Source organism: Camelus dromedarius, chromosome 25, assembly GCF_036321535.1.
Source record: "Camelus dromedarius isolate mCamDro1 chromosome 25, mCamDro1.pat, whole genome shotgun sequence".
Taxonomy (NCBI): Eukaryota; Metazoa; Chordata; class Mammalia; order Artiodactyla; family Camelidae; genus Camelus; species Camelus dromedarius.
In genome coordinates, this window is record NC_087460.1 from 16408695 (window position 1) to 16435833 (window position 27139).

At 38.2% G+C, this 27139-nt stretch overlaps 1 protein-coding gene across 6 annotated transcripts in view; it reads left to right on the top strand.

Annotated features, from left to right (window-relative positions):
* Window positions 1-27139, top strand: part of RASSF8 (Ras association domain family member 8) — a 95698-nt gene that overhangs the window by 61669 nt on the left and 6890 nt on the right. For 5 of the 6 annotated variants that reach the window (XM_031443931.2, XM_031443930.2, XM_064479125.1 and 2 more), the window contains 2 exons: window positions 14902-15107; window positions 26221-27110. In XM_031443931.2, coding sequence (XP_031299791.1) covers window positions 15005-15107; window positions 26221-27110 — 993 coding nt within the window. In that variant the 5' untranslated portion in view covers window positions 14902-15004. Of the gene's footprint in view, window positions 1-8100; window positions 8117-14901; window positions 15108-26220; window positions 27111-27139 lie in introns of those variants that run through there. The other variant, XM_064479128.1, reaches the window with a different exon arrangement.

A 27139-nucleotide genomic window follows, 5' to 3' on the forward strand; every position in this document is an offset into this window, starting at 1 on the left:
ATTAGTGCTCAGTGAAGCCTCAGCTCCCGGTGCAGAAAACTAGGACATTGCTTTGTCTCTTGTTGGTTTTATTTAATTTGACTTTAGCGTCTTCACAATGAATTTATTGGCCTGATAAATTACTGCTTTGTTTTCAAAGACAAATCCTTCCTATCACTCAAGTCTCTGTCAGTCTTTCTAACTTGGAGGTTTGTGGAATGTTCACAGATGCATATTCTTTCTTCACAATTGGAGGACCTTTTTTTTTTTCCCCTAGAGAATGTTTATATGCTAAAAGTTTGCTTTTGAGTTGTCTTTTCTTTTAAAAGCTACTTTAACGGCACTCATAAGGTGAGGCAAGAATCACAGGACTGGAAGGGACATCACGGGCCTTCCTCGTGACTGAGCTGGGAACACCATCCAAGGCTGGGGGTTCCTGTGAGGCTCCTCCTCTCGTGAAATTGAGTGAAACTGAATGAACTGCTTAGGGTCAGGCTCGAAAGGTGAAGAAGGGGACTTACACAGCATTTCCAGAAGGATTAGCCTTGCTAAGTAGAGAGGACAATCTCCATGCCTTGGTTCTGCTCGGGCAGGTGTGAAGCGGCCTCTTTGTTCGTCTGCTGCTCACAGCGCCCTTGGGATTAGTCTGGGGAGATGACGGGGGTCTGAGTGGCTAGAGTTTTATGGCAGGCTCCTGTTGGGGCTGGGTGTTAGAGGACTGAAGATTAGAGACCTGAGTTCTTTACTTATTTCTTTTAACTCTTGTACAGATCAGTTAACCAGCTGTTTTAGAGTTTTGTTTTTTGTTTTTGGTGGTAGGAGGGAATGTTACAAAATCATAGTGGTAACTGCTTTGCCTAACTTTATAAATTATCTAACATTTATCAACACTGTTTGAATTTTCCAAGGTAAAAAACAGAAGTGATGTCTCAGAATTGTAATTATTCTCACACTGTAACTTAAAGCCTGTAGTGTAAAACCTCATGGCCTGTAACAGCACTGGTCACTGATGATTTTAATGTCGTTTCCCACTGATTTTTCCAATGATGATTTTCACGTCAGTGCTCTTAGCCTGTTACCTTTGAAGGTACCTCTCTGTGGCATGAGAGTTAAAAAAATGACTTTGGCTTTTACTTGTTATTTAGTTCTTAAACGGATTTGTTTAGATAAAACGTTATAACTGTTGGCTTAATTTAGATAAATCAACTGATTTGCCTAGATTTAATAAGTAACTATAGAAAGAAAAAGAATATTTGCTATTTTTTTTCCTATATAGTCATGTATTGTTGAATGTCTGACCCTGGTGATTAACACAGAGCCTGTGAATCACACTGTGTATTTAAAGCTAAATTATAATTTTATTTTCTTGACTTTGATCATTCTGTCCACAAATTTGAGTATTGGATTCATTTAAACAATGGCCTTTTTAGTTGTTGTTGAATAATAACTTTAAACATATTAGTATTCTTGATTTTAAAAAAGAAAATCAGGACATTGATTATCTCCTTCACATAAGGTTTTTGGTTCAATAGCTAAGTGCAAATGATTGGTTCCTTGGATTTGAATTAAAAAATAATTGGCAACTTCATACTCGTAGTCATTCTGCCACTACCAGGTAAATTTTGAGCAGTGGAAAAACTTCTAAAAAGAGTCCAAGTTTAACTTCTGCTAGTGTTTCAGTTGACTGGCTATAGATTCCTCTTGACCGTGAAACCTTCACCCCGGGTGACAGTGCTGAAAGCTCCGTGATGCTTCTCTCCTCGCCCCGCATCCTCAGCTGTAAATTGCTTAGGCTTTGAGTCCTTGGTTCCCATTTTACTAATGAGGTCACTGCTGACTTTTTATTGGACTTTGACTCTGTATTGTTTCCTGAGCACTGAATACATTTATACAGAACTAACATGCATGTTTTATTTCGTTAGACCACGATTTGCATAGTTTTACTCTGTGTGGTTTTGTCCCATAGCCTGAAATTTAAGTAATTTATTTGATCTCCCTCCTCCCCTGAATATGTTGTTATCCGCCACATTGAACACAAGCCGTGGGTTTGCTTACGTTAGTTTTCATATATACAGCTTTTAGAGGATTTCATTATTGAATTTGTGCCTTAGAGATCTGTACTATTTTGCTCCTTTGGGAAATCAGTTGGATTAATATTATTATGGATTTGTGGAGATTTAGGCAATCAGAAATGCATAAGCCTCCAGGCTTTGATATTGGGAAGTTATATAACTTGAGCAGTTATCCACTGGGTAATTCCTTCATTAATGAACATACAGTATGTTCACAAGATTAACAGTTACAAAGAAGGAGGAGAACCCTGATTTCTATTTTAAACTATAGTTGAGCAGAGAGCGAGAATGAATGTGTGTATGTGTGTGCTCGTGTGTGTGTATACATGACGTGATATAGACGCACACATTCATATACATAAATATATACACGTGTGTATACATACATTAAAAGATGTAATTGCAAGTCTAGATTAGTCTTAAAATGGAAACATAGGATAGCTTGATATAAATTTGTACAATAATGCTAAAGAGATACTATTTAAAGGCATAATTGGAGTACACTTGAGTGAATTTTATAGCTTTATGTCACCTCTCTGACACTTTGATGTGTTGGATCTGTCTTCTCAGTTTTAGATGCAAATTTCTAATTTTACCGACGCTGTACAGAAATATTTATTGATCTTACAGACTCAAGATATCCAAAACTTAGTTAACTTTTCATTGATGGCAGAATTGTACTAAGACAATGAATGACGAGTTATTGTGAATGTTTTGGAACCCTTAGAGTCTGGTGTTAAAAATGAAATGAGGCATATGTTTGTTTAATTCTAGCCTGAAAGAATGTAATTGTAAATCAGGAAAGGTTTGTTTATCTTTTCCCCACCGGAAGAAGCTAAACATAGCTTAAGAACTTGTTGACTGAGAAAACAAATGACATATTTGAAGGAACAGTTGGGAAAAGACCATATGTTGTGTTCACTCTGTATAATCCCAAGTTATGAAACGGGGGAGGATATTAACCACAGTCAATCTATGGGTCTATTCAAAATCTGCAACAAGTTACTCAGATAGGTAGTTTATAAAGCGGAATCTGAAGATGGCTTGAGAAGTCTATGCTGTTTACTCTCATCAGTTCCCTTGGTTTGATTTCATTAGATTCTTTACATTCTTGTTATTAAACTCTCTTACTTTGTAGGGTGGAGCATGTGTTTCTCCTTCCCTGGTGACATTTGACCTATTTTGATTAATTTGTTTTTAGAGAGGGAAAAGCTTTGCTTAAGTGATAAGCTATTGAGAAAGAGCTGTGTCAGGAGAATTTTATACTACACTGATTTTTTTTCCCATTTCTGAACAACCTTGGACTTTATTTTTTGCAGTTATTTTTCTCTCTTTCATAAGTATGATTTACTTGCACATTTCCTTTCACCAAGTATTTAAAAATTAATTTCCCTAAAATTATTTCAATCAAATGTTTTATTTAAGATTACATGGAAACCACAAATTGTACATTCAAGCAAAAGTATTCCTTCTCTAGGTATTGTCTTGGGATATATTAACGAATTTTACAATGTGGTGTGATAGTCACAGTAGCGTCATTAATGGTAAGATTTAATATTTATTCCAGGAGTCTAAGTCAATACTGCAGGGCTTTACTGGGCTTAAAATACATGAATGCCAATTTTGTCACCTCTAGGTTCACACTGTCACTTTCCCATTAGTACTGTGCTTTTTTCCCCCCAGTTAAATGTAAACTGTAGTTCCTGTCCTGAGCAGCTTGCACCTGTGTTAATCAACAAAATGTACCCACTGTGTGTCAGCCACTGGGCTGGAGGGCTCAGGAGGTAGAATGAGAATCAGAGGAGTTAAGCAGATAAGCCCTTCACAGTTGCCATGGTAAGACCAAAACACAAGCACAGGAGAGAGTGGCCACCACTAGATCAAAACAGGAGCTGAAAGACTGGGGGAGGATGCATGGAAGGAGATAAAAGTGAGTTTGAAGGATATGCAAGAATCAGAAGCCTTTTCGAAGGAAGGAGAGCAAGCAGCATACACAGGGCAAAGATCCTCGAGTGAATGATAGATTCGAAGAAACAAAATGCCTTGGCAGAAGGGTTGAGGGGAGCTGAGAGAGCTGCAGGGTGATCAGGGGGAGGTTGAGATTTTACCCTGAGGGCAATGGGGAGCCATCGGAGAATTCTGAGTAGGAATGTGGAATCAAATTTGTATTTAAGAAAGATTTTCTGCAGCAATAATGTATAAAACCGATGTGCAAGAGGGGAGACAGGAGGGAAGGCAGAGGAATCAGTTGGCAGACAACCGCAGAGGGCAGCAATCCTACTGCAAGCTACAAGTGTTCAAAGCAGCTTAGTTTGTAAAAGCCAAAAACTGGAAACAACCATACTGTCCATCAACCGTAGACAGATGAACACATTGTGGTATATTTCTGCAATGGGGAATCCCTCCTGCAGTGAGAGAGAACAAAGCACGAACATCGACGGATGAAGCTCAGCAAACATCCTGCTACCAAAGAAACCAGGCACCACTTCGTATAATCCACAAACAGGCAGAACTAGTCTGTGATGATAGAGGTCAGAATACTGGTTGCCTTTCAGGGAGGGGTCGGGACTAGGAGCCCAGTTCTTCTTGATCTTGGAAGTGATTAGACGAGTGTGTGTGCTTTGTGAATATTCATCACTCTTAAAATTTCTGAATTTTTCTATAGTATGTTATACTTTAACTAAAATGTTTGTTTTAAAATCTGCTTTTCTCAGCTGCTAGGCACGTGCACTATACCAATAGCATTCCCACGGCCCCCTTCTGTCTGAATGGTGACTTATTACCTCACTGCTGCTTTACTCCCACTTTGCACCTCGCTGAGGCAGGGAGGGGCTCTGAGTGACCGCCGGAGTAATACTCGGCCGCATTTTTGATCCATTTCATTCCATGGGGTGATGCTTCTGCAGGTCACCTTTCGCCAGGGTAACTGCTGGATTAGCGGTGCTTTGAGCTTTGCTCTCTGCTCTGAAAATGTAGCAGTTGATGGAATATAAACACATGGTGGAAATTAGATATACTAATGAAATGCAGATAAATTGGCTTGAACATAACAAAAACTGGGGGCTTTTCCCCCTTGAACAAGCAGTTTAATTTGGGATCTTAAACAGCCCTTTGCTTTAGGTGTGCACCCTACAGTGGGGCCATTTATCCTCGTTCATGTGCTCTAGGTGAGGTGTGTGGCTTCCCGCATTCAGTCTGTCTGCCATCTCCAGTCCCCCAGCCACCTTCACCTTGATGCTGCGGTTTCAGTAAAGGACGGGGGCTTTTTGATTTTCTGAATAGAATACTGTCCCCCGGAGGACTACTTTAGTCAGCATCACTGACAATACCTAGGATAAATATCATCAGATCCTTTGCCCTGAAATTTCACAGTGCACTTCTCAAAATTAGCATCTGTCTCCTCCAATAATACTGAATGCCCATAAAGTAACCTAGACTGTTTGAAGCCCAAAACTTCCCCAGCTTAGATGCAGAGCAGCACACTGCATATCTTTAAAGAGAGTGACACCTAACACAATGTGAGGAATAAAGTGTAGAGCATTATGGAATAGCATTATTTGTTTCATTACACTGAATAATTAAATTCTCTATTAGAATTTTACTACATGGAAGGTACCTGTTACAGGCATACCTCATTTGATTGCGCTTCCCAGATAGCGTGTTTTTTCAGATTTTAGGTTTCTGGCATCGAGAAAATCTGTATGCACCATTTTTTCAGCAGCGTCTGCTCCCTTTATGCCTTTATGTCAGATCTTGGTAATTCTTGCAATATTTCAGATTTTTTCATTATTACTGTGTTTATTATGGTGATCTGTGATCAGTGATCTTTAATGTTACTACAAAAAGATTAGACTCACTGGTGGTTAGCATTTTTTAGCAATAAAGTATTTTTTAATTAAGATGCATACATTGCTTTTTTAGACATAATGTTGCACGCTTAATAGACTGCAGTATACTAGAAATGTAACTTTTATGTGCACTGGGAAACCAAATAATTTGTGAAGCTCAATTCTTTTGGTCTGGAACCAAACAAGCAATATCTCCAAAGTATACGTCTCCTTGAGCTTATCACCCAGAGCCTCACCTATTGTTGTAGACCATCTGGGGCTTTCATTATTTAGTTGACTTAGATTTTCTCCAGGAAATACATAGAATAAGCAAAATTATTTTTGAGTCCTAAAGATTAAAGGAAAACTGCCTTTCCAGATTGTTTGAATGAATACTTTTTAATTCTCTATGAATTGAAATAGCTCTAGTTTAACAGAGATTCTTAGAGAGCTGGCATGTTTAATTTTGCCAGGTATAGTTTCTGCCTTCCATACTCTTAAAGAATTTAATCCTTTTATCCACTGGTCACAGTAGAAGATAGCATGGAAAGGCCAGGGGGCCATGGGTGGCATGAGACAAGGGCCACTTGGTTGGTACTAAAGGATGTCATAGAAGTGATGGAAACGAACTAAGACCAACACACAGAAACGAACAATTCAGTGTAGTTCAAGGCCACCAGCGCCTCTGTAGCCCTCATTGTAAGCCAACTCCTGGTGGCAGGGGAGAGCCATCGGAGGATTCCGAGCAGGAGTGTGGAACCAAATTGTATTTAAGGAAGACCAGCTGTTCTACTTTATGTACTGTGTTAATTAAGTCTTAGAATTGAAGTTAGTAGAAAGTTTTATAGTCTGACAACCACTTTGACCCAGGAACCAGGCACTCACTTTTTCCTTAATTTTATATATTTATACATTACTATTTCCTCCCCGAGTTATATTATTTTGGCTTTGAAATATTAAAATACTAATATAGCTTAGAAATACATACCTGCAAAGGAGCATGTTTGATACATAAAGTTTGGCTATTTAAAGTCACCATTGTAGCCGCTGGTCAAAACGATGTTTTGTTGAAAAGTCTGCACACTCAATTCATTGTCACTGTAAAAATGGGCTTGTGTGTCAGAACTGATGGGCTCAATATTTATGGTATCATGAGTGAGAAGTCTGTAGATGAAAAACAAATTTATTTTTATCTCTTATTATGTGAAACAGTGGGTTTCATTGCAGAATGTCATAAGTACTCAATTCAGGAAATAGAATTCCTCATACCTGATTGGAAACTATAATTGATGCCACACAGATGGATAAAAACCACCAATGAAGTAGCCAGTATCTATTCTGGTAGGGAGAAGGAAAATGATTCTGCCTTGTGGACAGCTTTTTCTAGTGGAAGGGACGCAGACTTTGGAAGCCTGATAACATTTGGATTCAGACCCAAGCTCTGCTTCTGCTTTACTGAGACAGGGGGGGCCTGGCAGGGGCAGCTTCCTGCAGGACCCTCGGGGATCATTCCTTTCTGATTCTGGTTGGACTGTTGAATATCAGCTCCTCACTTCTCAGTTCTGTGGCAGTAATTCAGCCAAGTGTATCATTCAGCTTAGTGGTGTTGGAATTTATAGTCCCCATGGTCACATCTGATGTGACGGAGCCACGACTGATGATTACAGATGTCCTGGCTGACTTTACCAGTAACTTTATTTCCTAAGTATGAGTAACTTTTCAGTAGGTAGGAGCATGATTAGATTTGGATCTGCCGCTTGCTGGCTGGATGAGTTACTGATGTCTCTGTGCCTCGGTTTCCTCAGCTGTTCCATAATAATTCATGTCACGTAGAGCTGTAGATGAGTGTTGAAAAGATTAAATAAAATTATATAGATGGAGATATACAGTTAACTTTTCCATCTGTCATATTGGAAGAGTTCAGTCAGTGTTAGCTGTTTATTACTCTTGTTGTGGCTAGATTCAGTAACAAAGACATGCTTTCATTAGAAGGATTTGGTTTACAGTGAAAGTACCAGAGTGCATCTGTTCAGTCTTTTTTGGCCTCCCTTATTCACTTCTTAGCTTCTTTGTTCACCCCAGTTTTGAATATATGTCCCTAAGTTATTAGGTTCATGATCTTGGGAGAGCTAGTTACTTTCGCTTTCTGAGACTCACTTTTCTCACGTTTAAAATGAGGCCGATGATACCTGACTCACGGAACTTGCACCGTGCACGCTGCTCCGAGCTTGGCATGTGGTAAGTACTCAGCCAGCCCTGGCCGTGGTTGTGGAGCGGCCACTTGCACATGTCGGATTTGGGAAACGTTAGATTGCTGTGTGTGTGTGAGTGCCGTGACCTGAGGATGGTGAGTAATACAGGAAAGAGCATGGCTTGATTGGATTTAATCATTAAAATGCAGATATGCTTAGCATTGTGAACTTTTAAAAACACACTATTAAAGAAAATCCTATGACTTAGGTCTCTAAAAAGAAAAGTATAAAACCTGTCTTTAGAAGAGCAGGCTTTATCATGGCAGTGAGGACTTCTCATGTAAGAGAAAGAGCAAAACTAGGGTTCTGTTAAACTTGCTCACTTGTCCTTTATTGTTTCTACAAGTGAAACTGCAAGCAGTATATCCATCACCACTTCTGGGTGCTTCAATGAAGATACAGTAAAGGGCTGGCAGGAATCTCATTTTTATATATAAGCATATTTTGTAAAAGTCAGTAGTTTGTATCCTATAGTATAAAGTACAGATATTTTATAGACATTGTGCCCCCTTTCCACTCCTCCACCCCCCATGCTAAGTCACTGAGTCAGTTTAATAAAGCCTGACCATCTTCTCCTCCTTGGGGTGCAGAACCTTTATCTTACTGCGCATTGCCTCCCAGAGACGACGTGTTATGAAACGTTTCCCAAAACTGTTGGGCTGGGGAGCTTTACTCCCCGTGATGCATCTCACAGGACTGCTGTTCTCAAGATTTCATTTGGGAGCCGCTTATTTATATTACTAAGGTCATCTTCCTTGACACCACTATTGACATTGGGAACCTTTTTATAACAACCCACTTCCTGTGACACCATTTGCAGAACGGCGTTACAGCAAAATAATGGGTTTGCTAAAAACAGCGTCCATGTAACTGAGTTTGCAAAATACAGAACAAGAGTGTCAGAGACAGGCATCACCTGAGCGTTGCAGTTCAGGGGCAGGATGACTGGCATCCGAGGCAGGGTCCTAGAAACTGTTACCTGTACCTACCAAAGTCTGTTTTCTCATCCCTCCCTTTTTCCTTAAGTGTTTTCACTCTCTCTCTCCTCCTCCTCCTCCTCCCATGTTGTGTTTCGTCCTGCTTCATTTTCCAGGCTGTTTTTTCCCTCTTCAGTTCCTTTCCCATTTCTCCAGGCAGCAGGTACCCAGAGACACTTCGTTCCTTACCTTGGTCATCACTTGAACATTTAAAAAGTTAATACCTTTTTAGTTGGTAACAGTTATTCTACATAACTTCATTTAATTCACCCATCAAATTCGTTTTAGGATGAGATAATTATTACAAACTCCCTTTAGTACTTTTTTTTTACCAGTTTTCTATACAAAGGAGAACGTTAGTATCTGATTATTGGTAATTCTAGTAAGTACTATGCAGAATATATCACGTTCATTGTGCTGAATCTCTTTCTCTGTGATGCTAAAAGAACTGGCGGCTAGCATCAGTATTTGATTTAATTAAATTAACTAGCCTGACGGTGAAGATTTGCTTATTATCCAGTTTATCTGTATACTGTTTTTACAAAGAATTCTTTAACATGCAGTAACCTCAGATCTTGAGCAAAACCAACAGTGAAGAAAATGTTAAAATTGTCAATAAGCCACCTGTATGCTTGTGTGTCCTGTTCAGGGAATAAACGAATTTGCTCAGCTGCTTGATGGTTGCCATCCAAAGGAAGTTATAACATTTAAAGTTAGCAGTCAATTTTCATTATTTGCAGGAACCTTTGGTCATAACAGTTTCATCAGCTGATCAATGTATCACCTTGTTTTATGTGTTTCTGTTTAAAGACGCTTTATTAATACATACTGTTGATTCACTAAGATTGAATTCACAGCCAACAGCCCTGTAACTCACACCCAAACAAAGCTTATCTAACAACACATATTTTTCTCCGTAAGTCACATCACAGCCTCCTTGCGCTTAGGAACCCTAGACAGCACTTTAGCACAATGCTTGGGGCCACTTTAAACAGTGAAGTCCCCACAAAAAACTTCAAAAATGCAAAAACATGGCACTAAATAGACAGAGAAAAGGACACGTGTTGACAAAATGAAAGCTGAAACAAGACAGAGCACTGCTTTTGTCCGGCCTCAGCTGGGACCACATGGGTCAGGCAACTCCAGTTTTTCATCACTATATTATGTCTGTGAATGACCATGAAAGTGCCACAAGTGTTGATTTTGGGGTTACAAGTAAATTTTGGTTAGTGGGTGCATTCACAAGTAAGGAATCCACGAATGGTGAGGAATGACTACAATTGCTTTATTAAAGCACCAGTCTTGGGGAAATATGTCCCCACAAATGTAGGTGCTTGATTCCAGTAGACTTTTTTGAATTAAAATATAATTGATTTACAATATTGTGTTAGTTTCAGGTATACAGCAAAGTGATTCTGTTATTGTTATTCAGATTTTATTCTATTATAGGCTGTTAAAAGATATTTAATATAATTTCCTGTGCTGTACAGTAAATCTTGTTGCTTATCCATTTTATGTGTAATAGTTTTTATCTGTTAATCCCATACTCCAAATTTGTCCCTCCCTCCCCTCTTTGGTAACCATAAGATTGTTTTCTATGTCCATGAGTCTATTTCTGTTTTGTGTATAGATTCGTTTGTATTATTTTTTTAGATTCCACGTATAAATGATATCATATAGTATTTGTCTTTCTCTGTCTGACTTGCTGCACTTAGTAGGATAAGTTCTTGGTTCATCTGTGTTGCTGCAAATGGTAATATTTTATTTTTATGGCTGAGTAATATTCCATTGTTTGTCTGTATGTACACACACATCTTCTTAAGCCATTTTCTGTTAATGGACACTTGGGTTGTTCCATGTCTTAGCTGTTGTAAACAGTGCTGCAGAAAAGATCATGGTGCATGTATCTAACTGAATTAGAGTTTTTGTATTTCCCAGATATGTACCCAGGAGTGAGATAGCCAGATAATACAGTAACTCTATTTTTAGTTTTATAAGGAACCTCCATACGGGTTCTTCATAATGGCTGCACCAATTTACATCCCCACCAACAGTGTAAGAGGGTTCCCTTTTTCCACACCTGCTCCAGCATTTGTTATTTGTAGACTATGATGATGGCCATTCTGACCAGTGTGAGGTGATACCCCACTGTGGTTTTGATTTGCATTTCTCTAGTAATTAGCAGTGTTGAGCATCTTTTCATGTGCCTGTTGGCCATCTGTATGTCTTCTTTGGAAAATTGTCTATTTAGGTCTTCTGCCCATTTTTGGATTGAGTTGTTTTGTTGTTTGTTTTTTTGATATTGAGCTGTGTGAGCTGTCTGTATGTTTTGGAAATTAACCCCTTGTCAGTTGCATTGTTTGCAAGTATTTTCTCCCATTCCATAGTTTGTCTTTTTGCTTTGTTGATGATTTCCTTTGCTGTGCAAAAGCTTTTAACTTCGATTAGGTCCCATTTGTTTGTTTTTCCTTCCATTTCTTTTGCCTTGGGAGCCAGATCTAGGGAAATGCTGCTATGATTTACGTCAGAGAATGTTTTGCCTATGTTCTCTTTCAGTTTTATGGTATCATGTCTTATACTTAGGTCTTTAAACCATTTGAGTTTACTTTTGTATATGATGTGAGGGTTGTTCTAATTTCACTGATTTACATGTAGCCGTCCAGCTTTCCCAGTACCACCTGTTGAAGAGACTGTCTTCTCCATTGTATATTTTTACCTCCTTTGTCATAGATTAATCGACCATAGGTACATGAGTCCAACAGACTTTTAAGATAGTAAGTGGTTCTTGGCTAAAAGAACATTTGTTCCCCAGTAGCAAGTTACTGAATAAACCTAGTTCTTCATTATAAAAATTATTTACACAAGAGTGGTTTGAACATAGAAACCTCACAATGAAAACAACGACTGAACTACCTTAATACCTTAAGACTTCTACCCGCATCACTGTTTCCATGGAAAAATGTGTTCCAGATTCCAGCTGAGATGCCAGAGCCCTTCTGCTTCCTGAGTCCTTGGTTCCAATGATGACCAGTCTACCACACGCACCTGCAGTGTAGGCCTTCGTTTTCCCCTCTAGTCTAGTCCTGGGGCTGGGGGCAGAGCTTAGGAGTTGGACTCGGAGAGTATGAAGAAAAGAACAGGGTTGTAGCTTCTAGAAGAAAGTACTAGGGGTCTTTGCTGGGAAGAGAGATTCTTCAAATGACTCTCAAGAATAACCATGACTTTGAGGGAAGCTGGGGGTGATTGTCAGTACCGCCCCAAACTTGACTGAAACCTGAATCTAAAAATGTGCCCCCCCTAGAGTAAAGTTTTGGACCATGTGGTTCATTGATCTGATCCATTAAGGCATTTCCTACCCTCCTTAAGGATTCAAGTTTGAAGATATCAGTGGTGTTAAAAAACGCAGATGGTGGTCTTCTCTGTTATGAGCCGTGGTAGGAAGTCTCTGATCAAGAGGATAAATACCCTGCAAGTTTATATTAACTAAGCAGTATTATTTATACTGAGTGTTTTCCCACAACATTACTACACTCTGTAATATTTAACAGCTCTACATGTGTTTTATGTTCATTTGTGTTGACTTAATGATTAAAAGTTCAAGGTGAAACAGTGATAATTCAGATAGGAAAATATGTGATAGTGTACTGAAACCTTCATGGAACTTAACAGTGAGCCTCCTGTTTCTTTTAAATGACAGATTTCTTTGTCTTTGGGGGGAGGGTGACTTTTAATGAGATGTTTTGTTAGATTTCTTAAGTTTAATACCTTTTAATAAAGAATAAGGGACTGGGTATTAAATAAATTTTAATTCAGCTGAGTTTTTATAATCCAGCTGTTTTACTTGAATAAAATAATTTAGCTTTAATGTATTAATTTAACACGATATATTAATGTTTGACCATTTTTTATCTTAATTTATCCCAAGAAAGAATAATATTCTATTTTTAGTTAATAGAGTTGCCTAGCAAAGAAGAAGATAAATCTTATTTTAAGCCAGAACTCTTAAATTTCCTTTCCTTGAATGTTCTCTAAATGGGTTGGGGACAGTAGCATATAAACCTCTTATTTGAAATTGGGAGTGCACACCAGCCTATAAAATGCTCAGAGAGGTCTAGTTGCAAAAGAATTCTTCCAACGTTATTTACTGGATTTCTTACATTTCTTTGGCTTAGAAACGCTTTTTCCCCAGAAATGTTAACATTTAATGGGACTTCATAACTGAGGGACTCAGTTATGGGAATCAGCTTGTTGTAGGCAAATGGCCCTTTTTCTGGGCATCTGGGGAGCTTATGCAACCACCCTGTGGCTGCAGGGGAGGCAGAGCTGAAGCAGCGTACTAGGAAATTAACAGTCAGTTCCCCTTGTTTTCAGGAAGACAAACAGTATTTTTGTATCTTCTCTAGAAAAAGTAACTAGGTTTATTCTCTGTCACCTCACATGTGTTCTGACTCATCTACCCAGGTGACCAGGTGGCCTAGAACCATCTTAGGTCCTTTAAGAAAATGTGTAAGGACTAAGTTACTATTTGTAGTAAATACTACTTTACAGGAAAAGTTCTTATTTTTAAATAACCTTTTAAATGAGTCATTAATCCTGAAACGCCAGTTCCATTGTAAACCTTTAAACAAATTTAAATGTTTTCTTGACTTAACTCAATGTTTATTACATCCCATAAACTTTAACATTCAAAAAAATCAGCAAAGAAACAGGAAGATCACAGGACAGTGGAAAAACAAATCATAGATTGATTAAAGATATAACACAGGAAGAGTTGAGATTTTAAAAACCCACAGGAAAAAGAATTTGTGTAATTGATTTTTTGTAGGTTAATAATAACATTCTAGTCAATAGAAGAAGTCGAGGCATTTGGTTTGACCATATGAGAATGTGAAATTTTCTGCTTCACTTATAATGCAGCTACACAAAATATCAAACACTGGGGAAGCACAGCAAGGAAAATAAAAGGGTTAAGATTTATGTTATTAGAATAGCTCTTAAATTTAAAGAAATTATCAGATTCCAGTTAAATAAGTGGAAAAAGGACAAGCAATTCATACACAGGAAGCTGTCAGACAACAAAGGAATTGATGTCCTTTAGCTAATATTTGCTGCACAGCTGTGCCTTACACTGCACTTGGTGTTGGAGTTTCAGTGATGGAGACAATGTTCTCAGTTCCTTGGCAGAGAGAGGGAAGCAAGGGACACATGGAACAAAGGAATGCGTGGTGTTAGAAAGAAGCCTTTATGGGGTGGGGGGGTATAGCTCAGAGGTAGAGCGCATGCTTAGCATGTACAAGGTCCTGGGTTCAATCCCCAGTACCTCCATTAAAAAAATAAAAAATAAAAAAACCCTAATTACCTCCTCCTCAAAAAAGAAAGAAGCCTTTACAGAGGCTGACAAGGCTGTGGAAACTGATTCAATTATTTATGATTCCTAAAATAACAAAAAAAAAAACTTTTTTTTAACCTCAGAAATTATCCTAATGAGATAATTTTAAAAAGAAACAGTTTATATGTTGAGCAATGGATTTGATCAAGTAAGTAAGCCTTTGTTAGTTGATGGAGAGTGACTTTATGATTAAAATTCTGACTATGTAAGTGGTAGAACCGTGAGATGTCAGGAGCGGTGGCTATAATGCATTCACGCTGCTAAGTTCAGTCCTGTGAACAAGCAAGCCCGTGGTCGTTAATGGTGGTGGGATTATGATATATTGCAACTCGTGTTGGTGATATTTACTTACGAGAAGAAATGTTAAGATTTATTTTATTAAAAATGTTTTTTCCCTCTTTTTAGCTGACTACGCAGACTCTGCCTTTTCCGTGTTTCCATGGCCAGAGACATGACCTGACGCCTTGATGAGCAGTCTCAGGGCCCTTGGGTGACTGGCTGGGGCACCATGGAGCTTAAAGTATGGGTGGACGGAGTTCAGAGGATTGTTTGTGGGGTCACCGAAGTCACAACTTGCCAGGAGGTTGTCATAGCCTTAGCTCAAGCGATAGGTGAGTGACCCCTCGGGGTGCCCGAGATACAGTGGTTTCTGCTTCTGCTTCCTGTTGTTGTTATTTCCTGTTGTTTGTTTTAAACATAGACCTCTCATAGGTCTGTCAGAATCCATCAAACTGTAGCTCTGAAATATGTGTAGTTTACAGGAATTGTGCCACTGTAAAGGTGTTAAAAATTTTTTTTAAAGAATCATTTTTTCATCCCCCCAAAAAAGATTTAAAAATAAAAAACACATACACACATACATACATACATCCCTCCCTCCCTCCCTCTCGTGGGTTTTGTTCATTTGGTTCCGTAATTCCTCTCTCAGCCTCTCAGGCACACTTTTACTTATTATTGCCCCCCGCTACACCCAGCTCGGGTCAATCTGTGAACACATGTTCTCTGCCTCCCCCCAGACTTCACTGATCTTGAGTCTGGCTCTGCACTGTCTTCTCCTCTCCTGTTTTTTTTTTAATCCCAAACAATGATTTCTGAAGCTAAAGATGTTTTCTTGAACCAAAACATGGATTTTTAGTTCCCGGACCCCCTCGTTAGGGAAGAATCCTATTTCCTTTTTATTCGGAATACTTTTAGAAAACCAAATGCGACAAATTAAATGACATGGTTTTTCATTAGAAACATAACATGCCCTTTTAAAATCTTACACAGTGAAGATGAAGTTGTCAAATCCGTGCTTACCAGCTCCGTCTTATTCACCTACCTTGTTACAACTATCCTTATTTATTCTTGGGTCATCTTTGTCATATTTTATGCATGTTTTTTAGTTGCCTTAATTTCTTTTGGAACATGATGAGGGCATAAACACACCAGGTAAGCCAGTCACGTGGGCCAGTTTTTGTTTGTGTCTTAAATCCGTCATTTAGCAAACATGCAGACTTGATCCTTGAACAACGTGGGTTTCAAATGCAGAGTCCACTCACATGCGGCTGTTCCCCGCAGTAGTAGATACTGCAGTACCGCACGATTCGAGGTCGGCTGAATCCACAGATGTGGAGGCACTGCGGGTAGAGAGGGCTGGCTGACTCTGAGTTGTATGCGGGTTTTCAACCGCCTGGAGAGTTGGCGCCCCTAACCCCTGCCTTGTTCAAGGGTCAGCTGTACTAAGAGGAAACCGTGTTTAGCACCATGCTAGGTGCTCAGTGCCTCACTGTCTTTGAGCTCCTTATCAAAAGTTGACTTTCATGTCATGCTCGTTTATATTGGAAGCACGTCAAGTTAGCTCAGGACTGAGACAAGCCACTGTCACTGTGGCTCTTAGCATTTTGTCCAGGTGGTTGTGTCCCTGCATTGTGGCAGAGGCGCTGTTAGAAGTTGGCAGTGCCCCATACAAAGATAGAGGCTTTCTTTTAATGCTGACATCTTTTGATTTTTCCTTAAATACTGCATAGCACACTTGTGTATTAAAACAATGCTGAAAACCCCAGGCTGTCACATTCCACAAAACTTTCTTGCATTTGGCACTAATATTACATTTGTGGACTTGAGTTTAATTATTAAAGAGGGGAAATTTAAAGCAATTAATTTTATTTCGTATTCTTTGCAACCAACTTATTTAGTAATTATCCCTTTTAAAAGCCTCACATAACTCACTTGAATTAAAAAATATTCGGCATTGTTGGTTTTTTCCTGCCTTTGTGAAAACTGGGATTAGCAAGTGTCAAATCTAACTTTCTTTGTTATATTTGAGAATCAAGCCATGGGCAGTGGTTAAAAACAACAGCAGTGAATAGTTTTTAGAAAAGTCAAGGAAGTTGAAAGGTACAGTAAGCTCTATGAGAACCACGTTCTTTCTACACGGAATTTCAAGGGGAAACTGCCCAGATGTACTGGGTGTGTGTTTATCCATTTGGACTGAAGAGCGTACTTGTTTGTGAATAAGTGAAAAAGAAGTTTTAACTGAACCTACATCCCTTCATTTTTGCTTTCTCACTAACTCAGCCCAGAACTGTTTTGAAAAGTTGACAACTTGAATATAGATGCTTTATGATATTTCTCCAAACCTAGCTAAACAGCTCTTTTTCTGAATCATAAATACTTCCATGAATTCAGAATTCACTCGAGAGATGATTCAGCTGGCAACCAGCTGAGGACTGTAGATTCTCACTTCTGTTGCACCATGAGGTTTTCTCAGCATCAAATTCAGTGTGCTTCTGCTACAGACCGAAATATTTATCTACCTTGTCATGAGAATTCTTGATATTCAGTCTAAACACTCAGTGAAATTTCTATAGTATTTTTACCTTCTCCTATAAGAAATAACAGAGGGTTTATTAATTAGGGGAAATTGCTGCTGTAACAAAGAACTGCAGAATTTCTGTGGCTTAGCACAGTAAAAGCTTAGTTATGCTAATAGCGCAGTGTGGACTAACTGAGCAAAACTGCAGATGTTTCTAAACAGTTTATAGTGAAGCCACCTACCTATACAATAGCTTCTTGGGTTCTAAATCCATGTATTTACCTCATGGGAGGGCACTGTGTATGCTTGTTCTTGATTAGGGATTATTGAGTTTTTCTGAATAGCTAAAATTGCTTTCAGGAAACCATCAGGATATAAAAACGTGTACACAAATTGGCAATCTGCAAATATACGTGACAGCTAACATTTTCTGACACAGTGTTATGGATCAATAAAATTAAATTAGAAAAGAGCTAAAGATAGACCATAATTTGACAAAGGATTTTGAATGTATCTAACAGTATAGAGGGAAATCCCTTCCACTCTGATCTTTGTCTGCCTTGACACGTTATATTTCGGTGTTAGAAATAGAACACATTCTCTAATTATAAGAGACAGTAACTAAAAGTGAAACCACGATTGACACACTTAAGTGGCTTGAAGAGGTTCAACCGCCCAGCAGGGGTGCATCGTGCTTGGGCACTAATTCACTCTGGGCCTTCTGAAACCTTCCCAGTGTTAAATATTCGAACTTGTTTTTCCCATCAACTGTCCCAGAAATGCCATTATTTCAGAGTTCACACTGCTTTTCAAATCTGTACATGGAACAGAAAGCCTTCAACCATTCATCTGTCTCAAGTTATAGTTGAGAAAATGCATTTGTTTTTACACTATCACATACCAGAAATATGAAAAGAATGTATTTCTGCCCTCAAAGTAGCTTAGACCTTTAAGTACAGCTAACAAAAGATTAGAGAGGGAAAGAAGAAGAGGAAGAAATCAAGGAGGCTGAAGGAAAGTTTCCTGATTCACACTACTTTGTTGCCTGGTGCCATTTAAAGTGCTAAAGATTCAGTTGTTCTCTGTTCCCACTTCTTGTAATCTTGTCCCCATGTCATTTTCAACTGGGGCCAGAGGTAGCATTTAATAGAAACAGATTGATTGGGACCAGGGCCCAAGGTGGCGTGGACTGTTCTAAGAAGCCAAGTTTCATAGAGTTGGCCCCAACAAAAGCAGTTTTCAAATTTTATACTTAGCTCTAGTTTTAGTCTTTGTTACTACTTCTTTCTCTTCTTTGGAAGTCCCTTCAAAGGAAGGATCCTCCTTGTTTATCTTTCTTATACCATTGCTTTGCCTAAAGTTGGTACTCGGTTTTACAGCTTAATATCAAAAATACAAACAACCCAGTCCAGAAATGGGCATATGATTTAAATAGGCATTTCTCCAAAGAAGACATCCAGATGACCAACAGGCACATGAATAGATGCTCAATATTGCTGATTATCAGAGAAATTCAAATCAAAACTACAGTGAGGTATCACCTCACACTGGTCAGAATGGCCATCATCAAAAAGTCTACAAATAATAAATGCTGGAGACGGTGTGGAGAGAAAGGAACCTCCTACACTGCTGGTGGGAATATACTGTGGTGCAGCCACTGTGGAGGGCGGTATGGAGGTTCCTTAAAAAACTACAAATAGACCTACCATATAATCCAGCAACCCCACTCCTGGATATATATATATCCAGAGAACACTCTAGTTTGAAAAGATACATGCACCCCAATGTTTATAGCAGCACTGTTTACAATAGGCAAGACGTGGAAACAACCTAAATGTCCATGGCCAGATGACTGGGGAAAAAAATGTGGTGTGTGTATATTTGTGTGTGGTGTGTGTATACACCACACACACACACACACATATATAGAGAGAGAAATATTACTCAGCCATAAAAAAGAATGGAATAATGCCATTTGCAGCAACATGGATAGACCTAGAGATTATCATATGAAGTGAAGTAAGTCAGACAGAGAAAGATAAATGTCATATGATATCACTTATATGTGGAATCTAAAAAAAAATTATACAAATTTACAAAACAGAAATAGATTCATAGACATAGAAACAAATTTATGGTTACCAAAGGGAAACAGGGTGGAGGAGGGGTAAATTGGGACTTTGGGATTAACATATATACACTACCATATATGAAATAGATAAATAACAAGGACCTACTTTATAGCACATGGGGACTATACTCAATAACTTGTATTAACCTATAAAGGAAGAGAACCTGAAAAAGAAATATAAATAAATATAAATATATATATAACTGAATCACTTTGCTGTACATCTAAAACTAATACAACTTTGTAAATTAACTATACTTCAATTTTTAAAAAATTAAATTAAAATTGAAGAAGTAAATTAAAATAAATTCATTAAATTAAAATAAATAAAAATAAACTCAAAGCCTAGTTTCTAGAACAGTGCTGCCCAATAGAACCTTCTACAAGGATGATAATGTTATATATATATATATATATATATATATCTGTACTGTCCAGTATGGTGGCCACTAGCCACATGTAACTATTGTGTGCTTGAAATGTGACTAGTATAACTGAGGAAATGAATTTTTAATTGAAGTTTAAATGTGGCTAGTGGCTAATGGCTATTGTAGTAAACAGCACAGTTCTGGATGACTGATTGGTATCTCAGACTTAACATGTCAAAACCCAAGCTTTGTGCCCATCCTCAGATTTCCTCCTTCTCATCTAAACAGATGAGAACTCTTTTAATTGACTAGATCTAACCTTTATGTGATCTTTGATTCATTTCTTGCTCTAATATCTTACAACTAATCCATCAACAAGTCCTACCTGTAGTCCCATCATATGTATCCGGAATCTGCTTCTCTCCACAACCACTGTTACCACCTTGATGTGAGCCACCATTTCTCACTTAGATTTTTGCAGTGACCTTTCAGCTCTTTTCCCTGCATCATCCTGGTCCCCTCCAGCCTATTCTCAACAGATTTCTTATAAAGTAATACTTTTAAAATATGTATCATATTCCTCTTCTGCTCAAAACCCGTTGGTGATTTCCAGACTCAGAAAATTTCAAAGTCCATAAGAAATGGTCTTCAGGGCCCTCAACGAATCCCTGATTTACCCGCCACCTCCCTTCTTACCACTCACCTTTGATTGTTTTCCTCTTCCACGTATCAGAGACATTTGTGCATCTGTTCTTCTCTCTGCTGAGAATGCTGTGCCCCCAGGTGTCTTCAAAATTCACTCTCCTGATGTCCTCGCAGGGCCCCTTCCTGACCGCCCGGCCACGCACATGTGCGCACACACCTGCACACACGCTCACATACTCCCCATCTCTGTCATTCTCTGTTGTGCTTACTCCCCACCCCAACATACTACATATAGGCCACAATCCATTATCCACATTTTGAAACCTAACAAATTCTGAAAGCCTAAAGTTTATCGTAATTTGTTAGCCACACCTGACATGGCTTGAATTCATTTGGTAGTAAAAACTGGTCTGGTTTGATGTGAGACTGCTTTTAATTTATATTTATTCCAGATTGGTGTGACCTTTGATACATTTTACTTTAGAGTCTTCAATGTGTGTGATCATGGACCTGAGGGGTTAGCAGTATATTACCTTTCTATAATCCAAAAAGTTCTGATTTTTTAGCATGTCTGTCCTTAAAGCTGCTGGATAATGGACTGTAGACATGCATTCATTCATTTGTGTGTTCTCTATTGCCTGCCACTGTTTTGTTATTGCTTGTTTTCATAGTTTACGGCTATGTCTAGCATGTAGTAGACAGTCAGTACATACTTGTGCATAAATGAATCAGTTTTTTTTAATTCTTGTGAATTACAGGCTGAACTAAGTAACCACCTAACGTCCCATCCATCTCTAAGATTATATGATCCTTTAGAAGATGAAGAAAAGAATATATATTATATTGTCACATTTAACTCTTAATTTCATATATAAATTACCAATTATAGAAATTTACAAACTGGTTTTTTTATCTGTTTACAAAGTAATACTATTCATTGTAGACTATTTTGAAATTTAGCAAAACACAAAAAAGGGAAGAGTCATTCATGATCCTGCTTCCTAGAAGGAGACACATCAAACAATGCTTTTTATGCACTTACAGATAAGCTTTAAAAATAAGATTTCACTCTCCGTAATGCTTCATAGTTTTAAAGTCTCATTTTTCATTTACTGGATGATGAGTTAAATTTTCCACATCATTAATCCTCATGACAGTCGTATGAGGAAGGCACTGTTGTGATCCCTGTTGTGGACACGATCAGACTGAGGCACAGAGATGTTAAATAACGTGCCCAAGCTCCTGCAGCTGGTAGGGAGGGTCCTGGGATGCAAACCAGTAGTCTGTTTCAGGAACCCTGCCCTTAATTACTGTTGCACTATGTTAGTTACACTCCCTAGAATCTCCATGGACAACTGTTAGAAAATACAGTTACTGACTGAATTACATTGAAGCAAGAGATAAATATCCTTAGTAGTAAAATATACTGCTTTTTTATAGCCAGGGTCATCTTTTACAATTTTGATACTTCTAACAGTAGTGTAGTGTAATCATCCATATTTCTAAGTAACTTCTCTATTTTCCACATCCATAAAAGATGAGTGTGAGTACATGTAATTCACAGCATGCATCAGTCAGGATGGGTGACATTCTGCGGCATTAGCAAACAGTCCCCCAAGTCTCAGTAATTTATAGTGATGTGTTAGCTACTGTTTTGGTTAATAGTATTTATGTAAAGTAATCAACACAAAGCCTAGCAAATAGTAGGCATATTAAATGTTAACCATTATGAAATCAATAAATGTTTTCATTATTTTAATAGCAGTAAATTAATAATGGAATCCTAAGTAAATCCTGAATTAATATGTAGTAATTCTGTGATTATGTGATACTCTCATCCATACACCGGGAAAATACACTGTGAATGATTTCACTGGGGGTTGAATTTGCAGCTAGCTGACAGGTTATACTCGAAGATATTCTTATATCACTGTCATCATAAGATAAATCCTCTATGGTAAGAGCTATCTTAATAGCTACACTCAAGACTTATAAAAAAAACTCATGGTTAAATTTGCCAGATAGTTGTTGCATATCATTGAGAAATTGCTTTAAATTTTTAAGCTTTGGTTTCTTCACTGGTAAGCTGAGGATCGTAATACCTGTACTGCTGAACTCACCCAGTTAAGATTATATATATCCTATGTAGTTTATATGTATTATATGTAAAATACATCTATATATACATATATAAGCATCAGAAGCATTTAATAGACTATAAAATTGTACAGTATAAGTTCTGTTACAGAGATCAATGTTTATTGTAAGAATTCTCCACCATTATGGAAAAGATTAGTTATGTTCACTAGATTTTGCATAAGATTTCAAAATGTTTATAGATCAGAGAGACCAAAAGTATCTGTTATCAAAAAAACTGAGTGGGGTAGGATAGGTTTTTCACCACAGATAAAGAATAAGTCAGGTGTTGGCTGGCATCACTCACTTCCAGTATGTCCAGAAACAGGAGGATATGTTAGCATTAAATTCATAAGAGAATGCCACGTCACATTCTTTTAAATAACCTACAGTATTCATTTTTGTGGTAAGGAGGATTTGATACTGAAGAAAAAATCAAATATCCGTTAAAACTAAAATTTCTGAAGAGAGTTGATGATCAGGGAGTTTAATAGAATATATATTCCCAGGACCTGACATTATTTCTAACAAGTATTTGTTCAGTATATATATTCATTGAATAAGTAACAAGATGTGACACTTTTAAATCATGATTTTATTTTTTGGCTCCAAAGAGAAATTTCCTAAGATTTTAAGAAATGGTTGCAATTTTTTTAAATGGCTGAAATAAGGGCATTATATTTCTGAGTGACTCATTTAATTTTTTTGAGTTTTGGTACATATTTCCCAAAACTTCATATTAATTCATAATCACATATTCTGCTTTAAGCTAGGCGAAAGTAATCTGTTATCCATTTTCCTTTTATTTCATGTCAGTTATCCAATGAGATTCCACTAATGCACTAAAATCTCATTATGTGATTTTCCTCATTATAGAAAGTTATCAGTTCTTGGGGTTACACTCAGTTGCTTCAGCTATTCAAAAGTAAAGTCAGTATTTTATTTACCATTACCTATTGTGGCATACAGGCCTAGGTAGCCGAAACAGTTTAAACTACAGATGCCATAGATAGATAGATAGACAGACAGACAGATAGAAAGAAAGATAGATGGGTAGATAATTCCTTTTTATTAGTTTTTGGGCTACACCAAGATAGTATGTAAGGTGGAACTAAATGTATCCATTTAATAAACTGCATTAAAAAGAGTTTTGCAGGAAGAATTGGAATCTAATGAAATATATAGGATGTGTAGGCCCTGCCAAGTGTGGGCATTAAAAACAGTGATTGTGGGACTTAACTCTCACATAAAGTACCTAAAATCCAATTTCTATTATAATATCAAAGTATTGATTCATTTACATTTTTTAAAAAGCTTTTTTATATTGCTAGATGGAATTTTTTTTCTTTTTTGCCTAATCGCACTAAATACACATTATTTAACAGAAAGGAAAAACTGGCAGTAAAAGCAATTCCAAATAATCTAACCAAGACATCCTCACAGAGCAGCAGTACCATTAAGCATTGGAAAAACCGGCTTTATATTTAATTATGACTAAATTAGAGTCCTTAAAATGTATAATTTAGTTCATATAATGTAATGATTCAGTTTTCTTTTTAAAGATGCTTCGTTGGCCTGGTAGGATGGAGAGAGCTCTGCTGATCTGGTCTGACTCCTCATGTACCTGATGAGGACACAGGGGCCGGGGAGCAGGGGGGGTCCTAGAGGTAGCTGACAGGCAGCAGGGCCACGCCCACAGCGGCTGGGCTCTTTGGAGCGGTGCATACCCAGAGAGCAAGTTTTAACCTTACAGATTTGTTGTGTGGTTTTTCTTGGGGTAATTACAATAATTTTTACCCTGAAAATCATTAGAAACTTTTTTTTTTAATTCCAAGAAGGCAAATCCAACATGCTGATAAGGCTTCTCATTCCCTTGTTTTGCTCAGGGGAAGTATTTTGGTAATAATACAAGTAATCCTTGTACAGCACTTTGCAATGTTACAAACATTTTCATACTTTACATCTCACTTGACTCTTGCTACTCTCATCCTATAGATGAGGAGACCAGAGCTGAAGGAGATTTAATAATTTGTGAAAGTCATATAAATATGTGGCAAAGCCAGATTTGAAGAGAGGCCTTCTGACTCCAGAGAGAAAAGATGCCTTCATTCTTTCCACTCTGTCCAGCTTTACATAGTTAGGGGATGCAGAAAGTCACTTAAGTATTCTTTTAGTCAGATTGCTCTCATATCACATCACTGTTTAAAGGAGGTCTCCGGTCAGCCCTTTTGTCATGTGAATAACAATGTTTTAAGTGAATATTGGCTGCCGTGTATTGAGTACCTGCCATGGGCCTGGCAGTGTGGAAGGTACTCATTACACCTGACTCCGACTCTCAGGCCCTCTGAGGTGCTGCCACGTCCTCGCTGCAGAAGTGAAGTTGTACTACTTACCCAGTAAGTTACTTTCCAGAGCTTTAAAGTCTGGTCTGTTTGCCTTCAAAGATTCAACTTTTCAGCTGCATCCAAGATTCAGGTTTCCTTAAAGGAGACCATACACATATGCTTAGAGCAATATCATTCTTCACCTGCTCCTTACGAATTGCATATGTGGGTGTTCATATGGACGTATCTAGATTTACATTTATTGACCCAGTAATTGAGGACATATTACCTCATAGAACCTCATGAATTAAAAAAGAAGACAGGGAAGATAAATCTGTAGCTGTGTATGCAGTATTATCATTGCTAGATGGCAGGGTTGGGTTTTTTCCTTTGTAATAATATTAACCACTAATGGACACTTTTTAAAATTGAGATACAACTGACATACAACATCATATTAGTTTCAGGTGTCTAATGGACACTTCTAACGAAATTAATATAGTCCATCTGACTTAGGAAGTGTGTTCAAGCTAATGACATTATATTGTCTTCCGAAACTGTCTTTCATAATTACTGTTAGATTCAGTGTATTTTTATATAAACGTAATTTTACTCTGTTTTTGTTTTTTAATAATAATATTTTTGCATTTAAAAATTTTTAAGAAGACTCGTTGAAGCTATTATCAAAACTGAACAAGGCTTCTCTTCAGGCCCCTCTTTTTATATGAAATTACTTTGAAGGTTTGTGGTGATTTTCATTTGCCGCACGTGTGCAGGAAGGTACAGTCAAAGGAAGACAGTTCAGTACCTGTTAACCGAGTGGCAGGCTCTCCACTGGCTCCAGGACTCCCTTCAGGTGGAGAAATGGGGGCTCTAACCTTCCCAGGTCCTGATGTGCAGAGAAAGCCAGGGGTTCACCTGATGGCAGTGTGCTCCAGTTCTGAAGTTCTGCCCAGTTCCGGGGACCAAGCCCTCCTGGCTTCCAATAGGACACTCTAGTGCCCTCCTTAGTTTCAGCTGGAAGTCTTGCGCCAAGCAAGGTGTAGGCATTCGGACATTTGATGAGAGTGTAGGATAAGCTCACTGAGGTTTAAAGTGTATTGCTGAGTTTCTAAGCAAGTCTGCAATTGACGTCCCATAGTTTTATGTGTTACATATCATAAGGAATTCAGTATCTTCAAGTGAAAGTTTTGAAGGTATCATGGACTGGACTTTGATGCTAATTAAGAAGACACAGTCATCAAACAGTGTCCTCTCTTTGGAGGTATTATTTTAGCTATTGCATATCCCATTTTAATAATTTATTCTTATCTTTTTTTCTAGGTCGAACTGGAAGGTACACACTTATAGAAAAATGGAGAGATACTGAGAGACACTTAGCACCTCATGAAAATCCTATCATATCCCTAAACAAGTGGGGGCAGTATGCCAGTGACGTGCAGCTGATCTTACGCCGAACAGGGCCTTCGCTCAGTGAGCGGCCCACGTCAGACAGTGTGGCTCGGATTCCGGAAAGAACTTTATACAGGCAGAGCTTGCCCCCCTTAGCCAAGCTGAGGCCTCAGATTGACAAAACAATCAAAAGAAGAGAACCTAAAAGGAAATCACTAACATTTACAGGAGGCGCCAAAGGATTAATGGACATTTTCGGAAAAGGTAAAGAAACGGAATTTAAGCAAAAGGTGCTGAATAACTGCAAAACAACAGCAGATGAGTTAAAGAAGCTGATCCGTTTGCAGACAGAGAAGCTCCAATCCATCGAGAAAGAGCTAGAATCAAACGAAATAGAAATACGATTTTGGGAGCAGAAGTATAACTCTAACCTTGAAGAGGAAATCGTCCGTCTGGAGCAAAAGATCAAAAGAAACGACGTAGAAATCGAGGAGGAAGAATTTTGGGAAAATGAACTACAGATTGAGCAGGAAAATGAAAAACAGCTGAAAGATCAACTTCAAGAAATAAGACAGAAAATAACAGAATGTGAGAGCAAATTGAAGGACTATTTGGCTCAAATCCAGACTATGGAAAGCGGTCTTGAGGCAGAAAAATTGCAGCGGGAGGTGGAAGAGGCACAAGTTAACGAAGAAGAGGTTAAAGGGAAGATCGGAAAAGTCAGAGGGGAAATTGACATTCAAGGCCAGCAGAGTCTGAGGCTGGAGAACGGCATTAAAGCTGTGGAAAGATCTCTGGGACAGGCCACCAAGCGATTACAGGTAAGAACACTCTTACCAAAAAAAAAAAA